We start from the raw sequence: 19,451 nt of genomic DNA, 5'->3' as shown, positions 1-19,451 counted from the left end.
CTAACTTAAAAAGGACTCATTTGTAAATGTCTCTCTAATCACAGAATGACAAAATCATTAAGGTTGGAAAAGACCTCCAAAATCATCTGGTCCAACGATCTCCCTACAACCAATGTCACCTGCTAAACCATGTCCCCAAGCACCAGGTCCATCTCCTTGAACACCCCCAGGGACAGTGATGCCACCACTTCCTTGGGCAACCCGTTCCAATGCCTGACTGCTCTTTCTGAGAAGAAATGTCTCCTGAGAAAAAGTTTGTGGGTAGAGATTAGGAAAGCTCTTACCAGCTTTCTTCATATTGGTTGTTACACTGGAGGTCAGTGGAATTTATTTTCTGTAGTGCTAGTAGCCCTCAGTTACTTTAGTAGTTTCTGATTTAATGTTCTTTGTAATTCATTGCATCTTTTCTAGTGCTTCTATAGGTTGCTTTATGCAGTGCCTTCAAACTGTAGATGCTACAAATGATATTTAGTTAATGTTTGCATAACAGGAGAGAAATCTTAGCACCTTTTGACTGTCAGGAGCCAGACATCAATTTGGAGATGTCCTTTGTGGGCTGTAGTGAGACATGAGTGATGGACACTTAAAGTTGTTGCACACAGGCACTGTGTAAGGCACTCCCACAGAAGTGTGAGAAAATGCCTCTTCAGAGACTAAGGCATCTTTGTCCTCAACCCCCCTGACAAAATCTCTCTACACTTCATTTCCTAGTAATAATTCCAAAGATGAGTTCTCCTCTGGGGAGTCTGTTTATCTGCGGCACTGTTTCTTGTCACACATGGTGTTAAGTGCACGAGTAGTTCCTTTGTAAATTGCTTTTCATTATTTTGTTGCTATAGTTGAAGTGGAACCTAAAGCAGTTGCTGTCAATGCCACTGCAGCACTACTGATGTTAAAGGTGGGGGATAATTCAGGTTTAACTGTTGGCATCTGAATTCAGGTTAGCTCTGCTTTATATTGTTAATATAGACATAATTTACTTGTTTCTGTCATGAAAACTTGAATGTTTTGTCATTTATTTATTGACCAAATCAAGTGCAAAGAGCAAAACTGACCAAAAGTTTAACTACAAGTATCAGGCACTTTAGGGTTGGCACATGTAATTTAATTCTCTTATCTCCAATTAGATCAAGAAATTATTGTACACATGATAAAATACATAGTCATAATGTTACAATAATAATAATTATTATTATTATAATTGCACTTCACTCTATTAGAATCTCTGCTAAAAAGTCCATTGTTCTATAATTTCTGTGTGAATCACCAAGCTCCACCTATCATACAGCTTTTTTTCTCTAGAATGGATAGACAGGTAGACATGGATTGTGATACTAAATGCCTTTGGTGAAACACTTTATGCAAGAACTTCAGATACTTCACTTGACCTTGTAGAAACCTTAGAAACCTTCAGAACAATGTTCAGGTATTTGTATTGAAATAATAACACTAAGTATGCTATAATTCACATAATAGTAATTTTATTACACGTTTCCTTTGCCTTCTTCCCATGGAAAGGTCTGCACAGCATAAAAATGAGCAGCACTTAAAAATAAGCAATGAAATATTCATACTATTTGTGGTGTGAGGCAGTGTGGTAGTATTATGCAATCCAAACCAAAAGCGTTTGAGAAAATTATGGAGGGAAAGAAATAGTAAAGGGTAAGACTGCTGAAGTAGTGATAATTTTTTTAAGCTTTGAAATTTGAGAGAATGATGCACCAAGAAGATCTTGATAGTGCAGAGGAGCTGTTGCTTCAGATCTGAATTGTCACCCACATGTTATTTAGAATATGATTAGTTGTCATTTGACAAATATGTATCTGTCTTCCTTCAGTTGCTGGAAAGGTTGTGTCAAGATTTTTTTTCTTTCTCTTTCTCAATGCCTCTTCCTTTCTTTAAGTGAGATAGGGCCAGATGGGAGGGGAATAGCAAGAAAAAAGTATGAAATAGGGTCTTTTGCTGTCACTTCTTTTGGTGGCTGAGTCTCTCTTTAAGCAGCTACAGTCTATCAAATTTGTCTCTGCTGCCTGTGAAAACTGAGCATATTGACAGGAATAGAGGTGCTGTCTCTATGGCTGGGAAGATTATTCATTCTTGGTTCGCAGAGCTGTGTTTGCACAAGAAAGCAGTGGTATTTTTAGTGCTTAATGTTTTGGAAAAAGTCAATATGACAGTCTCTTCAAAAAGAACCTTCCTTTCCTGAGGGTCATTATTGAAGAATGTCAGGTGTTTGTCTAATAGTTCACTTATTCACCATTATTTAGTAATCAACTTCTGATTCGTGGTGCGTTTTCTACAACTGTCACTGATTTTTTTCAAAAAATGTAATCTTACCACAATTTTAATAAAAGAAAAAGGCATTGAGAGTAGTGGGGAACAAACATCTTGAAAAGCATTCTGCTGAGAATAATGTCATACCTCAAATTAAGCTGAAGTTGTGTTCCTGAGGTTCTTTTCTTCTTCACACAAAATAGGAAATAGCATTGGTCACAGTGTTGCTGGCAGTTTTTTTTTTTTTTTTTTTTTTTTCCCTTGGCATTATGTTTACATTTATTTGCATGCATTTATCCTAAGATAAATCCACCATATAAACTTTAATTGTATCTTATGATTTAAGTATCTTCCATGTTGACCTGGTTGCAGCTGTCTTATAGCCACTCACATGCAGTGCCAGAGTATTTTTCATAGTACTGCTCTCCTCACAACTTCGTGAGTTTCATTAAACAGTTGGACCAGTCAAGTTTCTTAAGAGGATTTTGTAGTTGCAACGTTTGGAGACAGGTTTCCAAATGCTGTTTCTCTTTTCTGCTGTTTTCTTTGTCCTTCATATTTGTCCTCTTTAACTTAACTGCTGTTCAGTGGCAAAAGTCCCAGGTGTGGCCTGTCCCAAGTAAAATGGACATTAAAGTTGCCAATGATCTTATTGGAGCATAACAATTTAAATTTTTACTATGTCAGTTCCTCAGAAGATACTATGGAGTTCAGCTCCCACTTGTGTCTGTCTCTGGTTGTAGAAATGTGGGTAATAGCATGAAAACAGAGGTTAACTCTTAAAGAAATATGTTTCCTGCATTTCCATGGTCTGTGCTGTAATTTCTTGTCAACATTATGGTTTCTTTGTTGGTTTGACAAAAAAAAATATAGTTGGCTTATTGAGTTGAAATCTATGCATTAATTCATTTCCAGATTAGACAGTTAGTATTTCTTCTAAACTAAATTGTTGTTTTTTTTCTTCTCCATTCCCATTTCTCCAATCTTTCTTCCACTTTCATCCCTCCTCCACCCCCATTTTCCCTCTAAAAATATCCTTAGGAATGACTTGCTGATGGTGTGCCGCCAGCTGAATATGGAAGAGTCTGTCGCTGAGATCATGCACCAGCTGGGAGCAGATGAAAATGGAAAAATTTCCTTCCAGGATTTTAGTCAGTGCCGCATGGAACTGGTGCGAGAAATCAGAAAGGAGGAAGTGGAACTTTCTGTGAAATCGGATGACTCTTGTAAAAAGAAAAAGTTAAGGGATAGAATAGCTTCCTGGCCGACTAGCAGCAATAACAGTTTAGGTAGGTATGACTTTTAAATGTCCTGATGGTGTGGTTTAACAGACAATAAACTCTGGGGTTTTTGTTACCAATTTTTCTGGCATCAGGATTTTCCGTAAAGGGTTTTGTGAATATGCTTTGGCATAATTTTGCCATATATTAGAGTGCTGTTATAAGTGATGCAGCCTTTTCATCTGGTGTGTTAACAACTATCTGTTGCAGAGCATCATCTTCAAAAAATCCTAGTTAGCTAAGACAACAAGCTTTCTTGAAAAGGCAAGAGCTGTGGAGGTCAGCTGATAACTGTGATATAGTGAGCTTTTTGTTGTCCAGAAAGCCCAGACAGGCAGGTAGTTATGTAGAAATACAAACAATTAGGAAAGAAATAATCTTTGTATTGCAGATATAGGATACTCTAGGAATGTGGATCTTTCTTGGCTGCTTTACAAAATGATCCACTTAGTTGGGGATCCGAGTGCTGGATGTGCCAGTTGAGAGGGTACAGTAATTCTGCTTTCCTTTTGCCCCCATTCTACCCCCCAAAAAAAACACAAGGAAAAAAAAACAAACAAAAAAACTTACAATCTCATCTGCAGGAAGACAGGATGTAGGAACAGAAGATTGTCTGTGTCATTGAGTCCAGTCTTCCTTAGCATTTTGATCAATTGGCATCAAATCAGAAATATTTACAACTACAAAATGCTTCCTTTCACCCTGTAACAGATGCAAGAGATCAGAAGACAGCTGCTAGTCTTTAGACAATAGCATGTGGTCAAAAACCTACCAATGCAAGCTACTGTGGAAACTGCTGAGGAGACTGTCGGCGCTCTAGCTTCCTGCAGTAGCTTCATGCTAGCTAAATATGACTGCTGGCACATGGTTTGGGTACACCCATGCTTCAGAAGAAATCTATGATTGTATTTAGTGAGAGATAGATCCCCATACCTTTTGTTTAGACTATATGACCCTAGATTTCTTTTAAATGCTTTTATAATAAGAGGTCTTCCATTAGTCATCCCAATAGTCTTCCCTTGTATGTGTCATAATTAAGTTAGGAATGTATTTTTATTTTTATTTTTATTTTTACTCTTGGATATATTTCATGCTTCTTCCTGAACAGTTTGCTTGTCTCTGTTCTGGTTCCGCATGTTACTGACCTGTCATTCCTTTTCAGTAGTCAGTCTCTTAGAATATAAAACATGGTGTGTGTAGTTTCTGGTTTTTGTTTGTTTAGTGGGGTTCCTGATTTTCAGTCTTACAGTGACTCTGCATATATTTTTGGCTTGTCTCAGACATTCAAATGTTGCTTGCTTGCCTTGGATCCTTAGTGAATTTCATGTCTTCTTGCTTTTTAGATTGAGTGTACTCCCTCACCATGCCATCATCTGATGCTCATTGCTTTTTTCTTTTTGTCTTATCACCATAGCAAATCTGTTTCACAGTGCTCTTTGTTTTCTGTCTGATCTCTTTTACTATTTTTTATAGTCCTATTTTGTTGTAGTTAACATTTCCTCTGTTTGACATATATGCTTTAGGTAAAAGATGATTAACTATATAGTTTTTATGTCCGTTCTCCATCACTGGTTACACTGAATCTTCACAATCCATGGGCTCAACTGCATTTGCAGACCATGAATCACCTTCAAGAGCTGTGTCAGACAACACTTCAAAACCAAGATGACCCCTGAATATCTTTTATATTGGATTAAGAATGGTGTATATTCTGTAACTCATATATTCAGTTATCTTCACTGCCTTTGTTATATTGGTTGTTGTTTCAATGCTGCTGTTGTTGCATTTTCCTGCAAAACAGAAAACCTCTTCTGCCCTCACACTTCCCTAAAGTTTCAGTGTTTGCTGTCCCCTATCTGGCTGCTGGAGATTTCTGGCAACTTGGTCTTTAAAATGTTTTTCTTGGACAAATTGGCTTAATAATTGTGGTTTGTAGTAATTAAAAGAGAGGGCCTAAACTTTACTGGAGAAAGTCTCAAAATGCATCCCACAAATGCATTACGGTCTCAAAATGCATCCCACAAAGAAATCTTGTTAATTGCTGCCCAGAAGTGGTCAGGTGGCAAAATTGTGGTCATGTGTTATGTACCAGTTCAATCTCTACTATTTTTTCCTCTTTTCTAATATCTAATGGCTGTGTGAGAATATGATTATTGCAATAGAATTGCCCAAGAAATGTTTCTACTCCTGTATTTCCAAGTGGCATGCCAGTAAGGTAAACTGGATGACAGTTTTAATTAAGATACAGGATTCAGGTTTAGTAGTACTCAGTCATATATATGCTCAGCAAGCTAAACCTGCATGGTTGAAATTCAGTAAAGAGAGAGTAAGATTTAACAATTTAATCTTTTATTCAAATGCACGAAAAGGGACACTTTCCAAGTTACTAGAATGACATTTTTATCTGCTTGGATATCAGCAAATCAATGCTATTATAATGTATTCTAGTTCTCACACTGTTAAAGTCAATGGGATCTTTAGTTTGCAAGTACTGTTTAGTGATTTTTCTATAGATGAAACTGAATGTGAATTTTGTTACTTTAATGTTCTTCTGATGTTCTTTAAAATGTATTAAATATGAATAACTTATGAATGTGTTGCTGGAGACTTGCAATGACAGTATGCTAACCTGACTCTTTAGTATATCACTTCAGTAGGATATACGGGAAGAATGTCAGTTGCTGATCAGATCTGTGGGCACTGTTCCAGTTACGGAGACTGAGAACCATGATGGGTATATTAAATCTGTGTGAATAGTGTATCCAGTGATGGAAGTGGATTGCTTGGCCAATGAGCCCTTATAGTACAGAAGAACTATGCTTCAAATGATGTAGGGCAGGAAATGACCTGAACATGTGTGGCTGGTTCTTCAGTGCTAATGGTTTTACATGTTTTTTATAAAAGCTAGAATTAGAAGCATTCGTATTATATGTTGTATAGATTTGTGTGCGCTTTCCAGGTAATTAGTAAATTGCAGTTTTTTTGTTTCATGATAAAGATAGCCTGTTTCTGATACCTGTTGTTTTGCAGATGAATAAGAAATGATGTTTATTAGTGAATTCATTCATTCGACCAAGTGAAGGATTTCTGTCCCACTGAGAGCTGATTGTACTTACTGGTCTGATTTCATATTCTAGATAAACAGTTATGAATACCAGAGTCTATAAGCAATCTTTAGCTGTCAGTTTGTGATAAGTAATCAGTTCATAGCCAGCTCTCCTGTTCTCTTTAATGAAAATAAGTCCCTTGAAAATTTCATATGGTAATGTATTTACATTATGGATCAAGTGTGAGAATAAATCAGAGGAATGATAGAAATTCAGCCTGAAATTAAGCATATGGATAAACATGAGAGGCTGGCCAGTTGGAGCTGAAAAATCATTACTTTTACTTTGCACAAATTCCATGTTTGATCTTATTGCAAATAAATTGCCTTCAAGAAACTGATGCAATGACTACATTTATTTATGCTACGTTTAATTAAAAGCTTCAGCGCTAATATGATCTCAAAGGCACACTGCAGATTCTTCTTGGGATTTATGAGCAGAATTTCACCCTAGATCTGTTTGACTGAAACAGCCATAACTATCTGTTAGGCTAAACTTAACTACATATGAATTTGCATTACCAATAAATGATCCAGTTTGTTACTTTTAAATGCTCCTTTGATACTGCTGTCTTTGTGCAGAGCAGCAGACTATATGTAACCGTTTCTTCCCTGAAGCTTAGAGTGCTAAATTCTATGAGCAACAGAATAAATGAACCTGTTTTTCTGTGGGATTTATATTTGACAGCTGACTAATCTTATTAACACTGCAACGTATAGTGTATTTTAAACACCAGCAAATCTACAGAATGGGTGCTCTCATCTTTGATAGGACACAAACTTGGATAAAGCTTTCCTATGGTTAAAATATTTGTAGAAATTTAAGAATAGCTAAAGTGCTTTAGTCTAGAGATGATTCTGAAATTATATCCTGTCTCTTAGAGCGGTGAGAAGCAAATGCTTAGAGATGATAATAGGAATAGAGGAAATATGTAATGATCCTTTCCTATTAAATTTCAGTTCAGGGACCCAGAACTAGAGATAGCTGCATACATGCTCCTGTGCTTGCTCCCTCCCTCTGTGATACTGTCTTCCAGAAATGAGTCTTTGAACCTAGGCTGGTCTTCAGCATTTGTCATGTCCTGCAGCCAGCACTTGCACAGCTTAATCAAGGGAGAGCATTGCGTCACATTGCATTATTTTTCTCAGCAGGAGTACTGTACTTCTCATTCTTTTCAATGCCTTCAGGACTGAGTATATCTGAGACTGTGGCACCACTATCAAATGTCTTTGAAATTATCAAATAGCTTAAAAAGTTGGAGAGAATGGGGAAGAAGGACAAGACTGGTGGGCAGAGTATGGCTACGGTGGAAATAAAAGAAGTAAAAAACTAGATTCTAGAATGAATTTCTCCCAGAAGCTGTGAGCTGTGTCCAGTACACATATGAATTATGTTATGTATTGAGTGTCTTAAATGAATATCTTTAATTAACTAAATATCACTGCTACCTCATGGAAAATAGCAATCAGACTATGGATCTCTCCAGTTGAAGACACACAGTTGAGGTGTAACTGTGTGACCTGGAGACCAGTTGTGCTTGTAGTGTCCTTCATTGTCAACTGTCTTCATGTTTGCCATTCACAAGCCAGACTCATTTGAGAGCCGATGCAGGGTAATCTTACAATATCGCACATTTCCTGATACTATGGATCCCGCAGTGCCCTACCATTTTGGTGGATTATCTCTTCTACTCTATGAGCAAAGATGAAATCATAGAATGCCAGGTCCGTCAGCATAGTCTGGTAAAGCTATCTTTTACCAAACTACAAAGCATGTTTGTATGGATAGACCTATAGTCATGACTTACAGTCACTCACCTCTGTTGCTGTATGCAAGGTTTCTGCACAGTGCTGATTGTTAGAAGATGAAATGCCATTTACGTTCAGATTAGCACAATACAATGATGGCAGCACCAGAACATGGCCCTCTGTGATACTACCTTTGCAGGAGGTATGGCATCATACCCAATGGATTCCCACTTTACGATTACTATTGTAAGAGCAAGAGTTGTATGTCAAATACAACATACATCCTGAGTGAATTACCAGCTGTAACTGAAGTCACAGTTTTGACAACTCCAGAATTTCTCTGCTGAGCTGAGAGACCAAAGGTGAATGAGTGAGGAGGACAGCATGTTAGCAGCTGGAGTTTCAGAATCTGTTGTATTGGTCAAATTTAGAGATCAGAAATAAATTATTAGGAATATTGGAATTGCTGTTCTCTCTGACAGTCATGCCTCCTTTCATTTTTAGAATGTAATTTTATGCCAGGAGTACAGACTTGAACTTGTAAGAAACTTGGGTTAAAAATACAGTCACAGTCACATTACAAAACAAACAAACAAAAAGAAACCAACAATAGTTCAATTTGTGACTGACAGGTGTTTTCTGCGTCACCTCAGTGTTTTAATCCAATAGCAGATAGTGAAGTCTATGAAGGCCACTTGATTTTTCAACAATGCTGATATTGTTAATTCAATGAATATGAGAGCTTTTTTTTGCAGGACAATGTCTTTCAAGTAATAGAAATTCACAGTGCACATACTCTGTTGAATATGTGCCATACTTAGTTCTGTAAAAGCAGGTGTGATACAGCCTGCTCTCAATTTTGTGGCTGTCTCTGTGGAGACAGAATTGTCTCCAGTATTCTTCTCCAGTCTGGGAGAGGGCAGAACTGGTTCCCCGTCTCCCCTTGTCTCCTGAGACATCTCCGCTGCTTCAGTTCTGCAGGTTGCAGATTTTTCTGCTATACTGTATGCTGTAGCCACAAGAGGGCAGAGATGCACAACACTGTACTTAGTAGTCAGTACCCTACACAGGGTGTGATATATTTATGCTTTGGGTGTTAAACAGCTGGTAGTGGTATCTCAGTTCAGCTGTGCTGGACAGCTTGCAGCATGCAGCTCGATTATTCCCGGTTGATGCAGCCTTTTGGTGTAAAAGTAATTGAATTAATCTTTAATAGTTACCTGTACGTGTAATATGAATCATGTTTGTTATAATAGTATAAAATATAATTATGTTCCTCTTATTTTTACTTAAATGCTTAAAAACTAATATATTGTCTTTACAATAAGCTAGAGAAACCATCTCTGTGTTTCTTAAGGGGGTTTATGAGGTATATCTGCTTTACAGGGTTGTTAGGATGTTGATCTAATGATACAGATTACTAACTTGGTTCCCTTCTGGATGGTTTTCCATTTGCATGTTTGCAGATTTAACTTTCCTGGGGGAGGGAGTGGGAAGGCACTCTACTAATAGTTCATTATATCGTTTGTTCTTTCTCCCTGGCATTTTACTTAATAAGTGATAACCACTGATCAGTGAACACTCACTTGGAATGCTTAGAGTGTTCAGAGAGAGAAATAGCTATAAAGGAAAAACTTTTGAACCACCATGGTGGCATTGCAGACAATTACTTACATTTTGCTGATGGCAAGGTGGATATAGAGCTTTGCTATAGTTTGCAAATCTGGATTCTGTTTTGACTTTTAACTTAGAATGGGTGCTTGGACAAGTCACTTAATTGTTTTCAGTCTTCATATGAAAAATTATAGTGCTGCCCAGGGTTGTTAAATAATCTATGGAATGTTTTGCCATGCAAAATTTTTAAGCCTAAAATATAAAAAGGTTTTAAAAGGATTTAGACTATTGTATATAAAGCAGAAATCCCCTGGGATTAAATGGTTACTGATAAAATAAGAAAACTGTTTAAAATTTGGTTTAGGGTTTAAACCTGTCTCTGACTGTAAGAAATTGGAAGGATTATACAAGGAGAAACAGCAACCCTTCATCTTCCTGATACAAAATTTTTCCCTGAAGCATTCATTGTCTCTAGCTACATGATTGTAGTGTTGCATTGATTTTTTAATGAAACACCTTGTGACTGATGTTTCTTTGAAACGTGAACTGTAACAGGCAATTCTGAGATAACGAGAAAGTGTTGCTAACATAAAAATGTCATAAACTGTACACCTAGAGAATTCATATGTTGTGTTGTTACTCACTGAACAAAAAGTTAAGAATTACGGTTTTCCTCTTCTGTTCTTTGATTAATGCTGTTTTTTAATATGACATAGTTATTGACACTTTTTCATTCCATGGCTCTTAACTACTGTTAATTAAACTACTTATTTTATATCCTATAGTAAAAAATGTATGCAAATGCTTTTCATTTTTTTTTATTCTGGGTCTTGTGATTTGGTAAATGTTCTTTTTTGTTCTTTTTTTTCTGGTATTGTCAGCTTGTGCAAGATGGGGTATAACAGTGGTGGAACTGTTCGCTTTTTATCTTTTTGGAAAGGCAAGCTGGCTTGTTTCTGTGTTCTTTATAGATAGCCCATACTAGAGTGGTTTTCCATTTCTGCATTTTAGGTGCCTTATCAGGAGCCAGGGAAAGCTGGGAGTATGATTCAGGAGCAAGAGACCTTCAGAGTCCAGACCTCCAGAGTCACTTTACACTACAGAAGGTGTTGGAGAATGGTGGAAGCAGTGGGACTCAACAGGCTGCTCTGCAGAGGCTTCTCTCTCAGGCCTCAAATTTTAGCAGCTCTTTTGGAGGAAGTTACTTGGAACTTGCCAACACTGTAAGTGCATTTTGTCTCTGCTTTTAAGTTTGGTAGATTTTTTTTTTCTTGTTTTTCAATGAAGAAGTATATTAATCCATCCTTTGAGCTGCCGTGGAAACAATGCCAGGCTGCTGTTGCCTTTCAATGGCAAGGAAACTAATGTGATTTTAGCAGTTGAAAGGTGCATAATATTTCTAAAGCTTGTATAATAGAATTCTACCAGAAAGGATAGGAGTTGCTGAGGAACCAAGTTCAAGTTCTTAATTTAACAAAAGACAAGGTATGTGTGCAAACTTCCTACCAAATATTTTTTTTTTTCAGGGCATCAGATTGTTTTGAAGTATTGTGCAGAAAAAGTTCTTCCAATGTTATTTGTTATTAACTTAGAGAGAAGGGCAAATTTACAGAGTTACCTTCATAGCTTCCTTCAGCATCTCATTGTTCTGGCCACTGACTAAGCTGGCATAATCCTGCTTTATCTTGAGCAGAGCTGTCAGTGCAAGATGAATGTGTCCAGAGCACTGGTACAGATTGCCAAATTTGCACTCATTTCTCATCTTAAGGGTAGCTGCTTTTGGAGCATCTCCAGCAGAAAGCTAATGCAACAAGATTCTTAATGCATCTTCTTGTAACTTCTCTGGAGTATGCTCTGGAGTGTGCTCTTCCTCAGCTAATCCTGTTTGGTTTGTATGTATGTGTACCTCATTTGGAGGTATTAGAGACTTCATTGAGCTTGGGACTGGATTGTTTTGATCATGTGTCTCCGTGTGACAGGATGCTTTCTGTACGGTGCAATTAAGGTGGCTAAAACAAATCTAGTTCTGATGGTGGATCATCTGTGCCAAGTGTAGGTAACATCTCTGCTGGACAGACAACTCAGAAGTTTGTGAAGAACAAAGGCATACTGTAAAGATTCATAGCAAAGCCACGTAGTAGTTGTACTGACATAAGCTTCTCACCATGATCACTAGCTGATGAGAACCTGATGTGTTTGTTTTAGGGAAGTATCATGTTCTCTAAAAACAGATATTACCACAGTTCCTCTTTGTCAGACTCAGTAGATGTTTGCATTGCTAATTTTTCCTTCTTAAGAGTGTTGAGCTGCAAGTTATGACAGACAGAACCATTGCTTTGGGAAAGCTATTCCTTCTAGTTTTTATTGAGTGCTAATACTTCAGAAGTCACTTTTTTTTTTCAGGGATAGGTGGCTTTTCCTTTGCCACCAAGAAGATCTGTGCCATAATCAGGCAAAAATCCTTTGCTATGTGACTAGCAGAAAATGTTTCTGTGTAACTAAAAGTCTTTTCTTCTAAAGACCAATATGATCAGATTATCACAGGTAACAGGAGTGTGCTTGTTAGTCTTATAAATAAGTTTTTATTTGGCAGAACTCAATGTAGAGTGTTGAGGGAGTAAAAATGACACTACTGAAAAGCCCATAGCACTCTCCCTTGCCCTCCTAAAGCTGTAAACCTTTGTACATGTACTGTAATTTTGTTAAGCTACATTATTGGCACATTTTAACTAAGCTGGTGAACGTAGGTTTTCAGATTGACTCTTGAAGTACAGGAAAGGTTGTCTGGTTGCCAAAGAAAGCAAAAACGTTTTTGCAGGGGAGAGGGAAAACAGGACATCACAGAGATTTGTGACTGCTGTGGAGAGACTTTTATGCAATCAAGGTATACTCTTGACAGCTATCCTAAGTATGAACCGTTTTTTCTGTTGTCTAATTTGTAGCAATCAGCAGTAAATGAAGCATGAATTTTATTGCAGTTGCACAGGTATTTCTTTGGGTAAATGTTCTTTTAAATAAAAGCGTCAAGGAAGTTGAAGACAGAACTGCACTTTGAAAGGTAATTCCACAGCTGGTTTGTAGGTTACTTTTGTTTCATGTCACAGTTAATGAGACCATACTGTTAGGCATCTCATTTCTTTTCTAAAGTTTTTACAGTTTGACAGCTCAGTAAGATGTCCTTTCCTGGTGCCCCTTTTTGTTCTTTCCCTTCTCTCCAAATTTTCTATTTTTAAATTCAGCCTGCTTGTTCCTCAGTTTGGGAAGCTTCTCTCCTTCAGCTTCCCCATCCCTTCTCTTACATGCAGGGAAATTGGACCCCAGAGCATCAGGTATCCCATGCTCTCATGGAACATTTTTTTTGAACAGGAGAGAATAATGCCTTTCTCGTCCATTTGCATGAGACTAGTGTTGATAAGAAAACACATTCTATGTGTTTCAGGGAATTTATTCAGTGCTATGTCCACACTGTAGGTTAAACCAGAATGCACAGATTGATTTTTCCCAGGTTATTTTGTTAGAGAATCTGTTCCATATTCAGCATCTAGTGCCTATCACAATAAATCACGGGAGCTGGGTCTCTTCCCCTCCTCCTCTTATCCCTACTTGTTTTCAGTCCTACATGCAACTGTTACTACAATTTCTTTTTATGCCAATAAAAGCTGTTAGCATAAAAATGTAGGCTAATGATTAATTCAGCTGAAACCCTCCTAGGCAGGAAGGGTTGAAGTTTAAGAAGAATTCAGTGGTGTGGACAATGGAGCCTGCATTTCATAAAATATTTGTGCCTAAGATAATCGTGCCTTTTGTGTCTTTGCTTCCAAGCTGGACGTATTTCCATTGAACCAGGCTTAAAATAAGATCTGAGAATAGCATTGAAGTGAAAACTGATTATGGGAATTCAGGATTCAGGAGGCTTGGCTTGTCCAAAGACAGTCCCTAAAACAGTTTTGTTTGATGGACATTTTTTATGTTTTAACATTATGTTGGAAGCTGTTTGTCTTTGATTTCAAGCCAGCATTGTAATGGAGTTAGTTTGTTGACACAGGCATCGTCTGTAATAGGATAATGCAATGTGTTCATACAATCCTGGTTTCTCTGTCCCTCTACTAATGCTCAGTTACTCATTTTTCTCTTTAAAGTTAAAAATGGAGATTATGGATTAGATCTTCCTGGAATCATCTATGCTATGTAGTTATTGGATCATAATAGACATAGCTGAGCAAAAGGCAGATTATAAATTTTCTTTAAAATGTCTCTTTGTTGCATATTAGCAGCATTTTTTCTCTGTATTAGATGATAATGTTATAGTCCCTTCCTAAGGACTCTACTCTGAGGTTCCTTTTTTGTTTTGTTTGAATCCTGTTACTGCCTCCATCTGCAGATGATCACAGCCCAGTGTGATGGGTTTCAGCATGGGGCACATTTATTCAGGCAGCCTTTTAATAGATGCTTTTGAAATAGGCTTTAAATTGGATATTTTATGTGACAGTGGAACACTATCCTGTACAAGCACGTAAGGAAGGTAAAGCACACAGAGTGATGGTTTTTAACCCAATTCTGCAGTTCTAATTGTGTAATGGGAACTGGCACATGGCAATCAAGTGCTACAGGAAAAGGAGCTTTTAACCAGTCTGTCTAAGTAGATGATTTGAAGGCCTAGGGACTGAGTTTCAAAACTTCATATTTAGCTTAGTTTTAAGGACTTTGTACCCTGCACTTCCCCAACTTCTCTACTACATAGAAACTCTTTATGCATCTCATTTTGTTCACTGTTGTTCATAGGGCTCTGGGTATGATGCACATGCTCGGGTCTTTTCATTTTTCCCATTTTTTTTTCCCGGTTGTCTGCAATGAAGAGCAATTCACCTTGTATACGGGGCTAGCACCACTGCACATAGCTATACAGAATGCAGCATTATTATTACCTGCTTGGCAGTGGTAAGCTGAGCCTGAGACCTAGGGGTTGGCATCTGAATGACTTTATGTCCTGCATTGCAGTGCACCAGAAAGATTACCATGTAGCTCTAGTCGCGGGAACTTCAGTTTTATCAGACTTTCTACTTGTTCTCTGTTGACTGGTTGCAGTTGTAGTTGGCTGAGCTTCTATGAACCCTCATGTATTAAAAACTTGAGAAGACTTTTCCTTCTCCCCTTTTATTCATATGCTAGACCCTTATGTTTTGGTTACATGATATATAGGTATTTTGAAAATGAAGTGAAAATCTTTCCACAGTTTGGAAGTTTGCACAATTGAAAATGGACTCTAAGTGCTTTTCCAGTTCAATGCTAGTTCAGATCAAAAAGAGTAATCAACCATTATAATGTCAACCGTGCAAGACAAGTCAGGGTATCCACAGAAGTCTATCAGTGTCATGATTAAATTCATCAAGATGTTTCTGCTCTCTGGAATCATTTCTCTGTCAGTGGACAGATTTGGAATCTTGACCTGAGGCAGCGCAAGCTATTGACACCATTCAAATTCCTTCCTTCTCTTCATGTTTTGTGTTTTTGTAATGAATGCAGAGTTGTCACCATAGCTGTTCTGGGGAACTATTTCAGTGCCAGTGCAGAGAAAATGGGAAGTGAGTACTTCTTCACGTAAATTCTCTAGCACTTACTCTTTCTACATTTTGTGAAGATAGTTTTCAGTATGATTGCTTCATTTTGGGCTACAAAACCGTATTGTCACTTCTCAGCTGGGAGACAGATTATGATAATACCTGTTTTGTACTACGCTGGTAAACTCCTCTTTTCATTATGGGAGAAAGTAATCAAAATAAACTATTTGAATTTCAGGGAGGGTGGTGTCTGTTATATGAAGAGTTGATAATGAAATGAGAACCCCGCTGATGTGCCCAAGCGAGGTTTGTACCCTTCAGCTAAATAGCCGTCTCTAATCTCCTACACAGAATTTCCTATTACTTTACCTACTTGAAGCTATAATTTTAGTGAATTGACTGGAGAAAAAGATGTTGAATCCTTCTACCTTATGCATTTTTAAAGAGATGGTAAGTGCCTATTATTGGTTGGATCTAATTTTTTTGCCTGAATGTTGATTGTCTGGTATGTATTATAGAAAATAATGAAAAAGGTTATTGTTTCTGATAGCCCCCCACAAGGATACCAGGTGTTTCTTTATAATGATTAAATGTCTTGTGCTGGATTTCTAAATCGTAATGACAGTACAAACGAGACTTTTCTAAGGTGGAGTTGTGTATGTGCTGTGGTTTCATTGGCTGAAAAACCCTTGTCTGAGTGAGTAAACAATAGAAATATTTAGCAAGATATTTCTGAACTTAATGAAGTAAGGGACTATCCAGGTGAGGCATGAAAGTAAAGATTTTAGCTTTGTAACCATGTTCATAAATGGTATTTTCATGAACATGAAGAAGTGTAACTGGCTTCAGAAAAGTGTAAATGGGTCTTGGGTCGTAGAACCAAACAGGCTATAACAAAAAGTCAAGGATAACATAAATGCTAAAGCAAGATTGCTCCCTGTCCCTCCCAGTGTAAAATGAAACTCTCAGGTACAAAGGGTGAAGCAGCCATGAGGCAGCAGTAAGGCAGTCATGAAGATTATGTTGAGAAACATAAATATAGAAACATGTATAGGAAAAAAAGTCACTGGAGAAATTCATAAGTTAAAAGGCAAAGTAGTTAGAAGAATAGAAAACTGCATTTTATAGACTAAACAGGCAGTTAGAGTAGAGAGCTTGGATTTTATTTTTAGCTGTCTGGAGAGAGGAAAAAATAGACCTTTTAGGAAAAACAAACAGGATTCATATTTACTAGATCCTGAATAGTAGGGGGTTGAGAAATTATCTGTAGATTAAATTCTTGATCTTCATGATCAGTCACTAAACTGTGTATCCAAGGAAGACAGTGAGTAAAATAAACTTCAGATGAGAGCTATAGGAATTCAGCTGCAACTGTCTTAAATTTGTTGGTGGTAAAACGGATCTGGTTGAAAACTAGAGGTTTTAATTCACCAGCAAATTATATGTATCATTTCAACTCCAGTGATTGTTGAAGTAATTTTTGCTACAATTTCTGCCAAACTGAAAGCTCCCAAGACTTTGTAAGAGTTCAGAGAAGTTGGTGCTTGTTATTGGAGTGCTCATGAGCACAAAAAATGTCCTGTAGGCCTTCAAGTTGGCATCTGTCAGATGCTTGCCTTGCATGTTTGGAATTCATTTGATTGAGAATGTTTCAAATGAAAAATTTCAGTCTTGATGAACCCAAACTTTGTAGTACTTAGGCATCTCTATATACGTACATTTATATAGAAGTGTGTATATACGCACACGCATATATATAACTGCATGGGTGTATATATGTATACTTGTTTATATTATATATAAACATCACACATTGCACATACATACATATATGTATATACGTATATATATGTATATGTATATACTACATATATGTATATATGTAGTCATAAAATCTCCAGCAGTCAATCCGTTAAGAAATACTAACCATACATGCAGAAATGAGATGTTTGGCTAGGTGGGGAGCAAAGACTCAAAGTACAGCTCTGATGTAAACCAGGGATCTCTGTCTTCTTTGTGTCAGTTTGAGCACTTACATGATCACAGATCCAGTCCAGGAAGTTGTTTGTTTGATATGCCAGTGGTAGTAGAAGTCAGTCAATTCTTACTATGAGAAAAGATAATTGCTGACTGACCACACATGGATGTCTTGGAAGAGTTCATGAGTAAAAGAAGTGGCCAGCTGATAAGTTGGAGTACTGAATGTTTAGAGATGAGAACATGGCTGGGGAGTGGGGACTGGAACTGGAAGCAAGAGTGTTTGAAGGAAAAGATACAAATCTCAGAGAATTTAGGAATAAGAAGAGAATGTAAATGAGGAATTCTCACTATCAGATATAGGAAAAAATAGGAGAGGCTTAGAAGTGGAGTCCTGGTAAGCCTTTATTATGTAACTGAGATTTTTTGAAAGAGGTATAGTTGACAGCTTATATACATGAGGGACTACAAGTTTTGTTGAAGAGGAGATATCTTAAAGGTAGGATTAAGCCATATGCATATTACTAAGAATGGTCTTAGAACAGCAAGTATGCAGAACTAACAGGCTATTTCAAGGGAATTTAAATGAGAATGGCTACCAAGCTTATAGACACTAGAAATGAATTGAGTGTAATTACCCTGTACTTGTCACAGAATGACAGAATGGTAGAGGTTGGCAGGGGAATCTGGAGGTCACTGCGTCCAACCCCATCCTCAGGGAGGGACACCCAGAGCAGGCTGCCCAGAACCATGTCCTCAGAAGATGTCCCAGGAGGGAGACTCCACAAGCTCTCTGGGCAGACTGTGCCAGCTGTGCTCAGGCACAAGTAAAGAAGTGCTTTGTGCTATAGAGATGGAGCCTCTTGTGCTTCAGTCAGTGCTCATTGCCTCTTGTCCTGGCACACGGACAGGAGGAATGCATGACTGAACTGAGGGAATGCTGGATGATGAAAGGAAACTCATCAGAAATAAGATGATGTGAATTGTACTTTACAGAATGGCCTTATTTTAAGCAAGGAGCAGATGAATAGCGATGATAATTAGGTGGCTGCAAGATAAAAGTAGTGTAGAAATTGCTACCATCTTTCCCTGTTGTCCTCTCAGACAAGTCTCAAACATGAATAACAGGCACACATTGATTCCCTGGTCCTTTTACTGTCCTGACCTGATGTTTAAGGCTCAGTGGGGTCATATGGAATCAAAATGAATGTGATGACTTTGGATAAAATGACAGCAAATTAGAGTGGCTGGTTGACAAGTTGGTGAGCGTCTGGATGGCGTGAAATACTGGAGAATAGAAAAAGGGATCAAATGTAAACTCCCACGGAGACTTGCCAGGTCAAGGACATGGCTTTTTAAGTGGATTAAGTATTTGGAGAAGGGTGAAGGGGTGAGAGCAGCTGATTGAAGTGCTATTTGGAAATTACATTATTCTAGATGTTTTAGACTAATCGAGATGGTGTGATTGAAGGAAAGAAGATAAGTTTGCTTGTGTTTTTCAGAGAGAGTGCTTCATTCTTGGGTGTAAGGTTACTTGCAATTGTTTCAGATGAATTGGAATTTTTAGATACATACACTTCACTAACAGTAATGGGAATAAAGGGTTGTCTGGAAACATTATCCAAATATCATTCTGAATTTCCACGTTGTCCATTGAAATTCAGACCTTGGTATTACTCCTGTGTGTTTTGAGTCAGAGTGAGAACAAGAACATGTACTCAAGTTGTGTGTAGTAGATCTACAATATATGAAGGTGTAATTTTTTGTGTAAGGATTATATGGAGTACTCTAATTGTAGAGAAGATGTTGAAACAAATGAACTAAATGAGTAGCGAATTTCAGTTAGTGTCATTTTGATTGCAGAGCTAATTAAACGAAACAAACCAAGCTGAT

The 19,451-nt window shown here is 37.6% G+C and overlaps 1 protein-coding gene across 1 annotated transcript in view; it reads left to right on the top strand.

Annotated features, from left to right (window-relative positions):
• The first annotated feature begins 3,315 nt into the window (after window positions 1–3,315).
• MCC (MCC regulator of WNT signaling pathway) overlaps window positions 3,316–19,451 on the top strand; it is a 171,516-nt gene continuing 155,380 nt past the window's right edge. Inside the window, exons 1-2 of the mRNA XM_035310944.1 lie at window positions 3,316–3,563; window positions 11,035–11,246. Of these exons, the coding sequence (XP_035166835.1) occupies window positions 3,329–3,563; window positions 11,035–11,246 (447 nt within the window). The 5' untranslated portion in view covers window positions 3,316–3,328. The remainder of the gene's footprint in view (window positions 3,564–11,034; window positions 11,247–19,451) is intronic.

This window comes from Oxyura jamaicensis, chromosome Z, assembly GCF_011077185.1.
Source record: "Oxyura jamaicensis isolate SHBP4307 breed ruddy duck chromosome Z, BPBGC_Ojam_1.0, whole genome shotgun sequence".
Classification (NCBI taxonomy): domain Eukaryota; kingdom Metazoa; phylum Chordata; class Aves; order Anseriformes; family Anatidae; genus Oxyura; species Oxyura jamaicensis.
The sequence above is the reverse complement of the archived record's forward strand: the minus strand, read 5'-3'. Positions and strand labels throughout refer to the sequence as shown.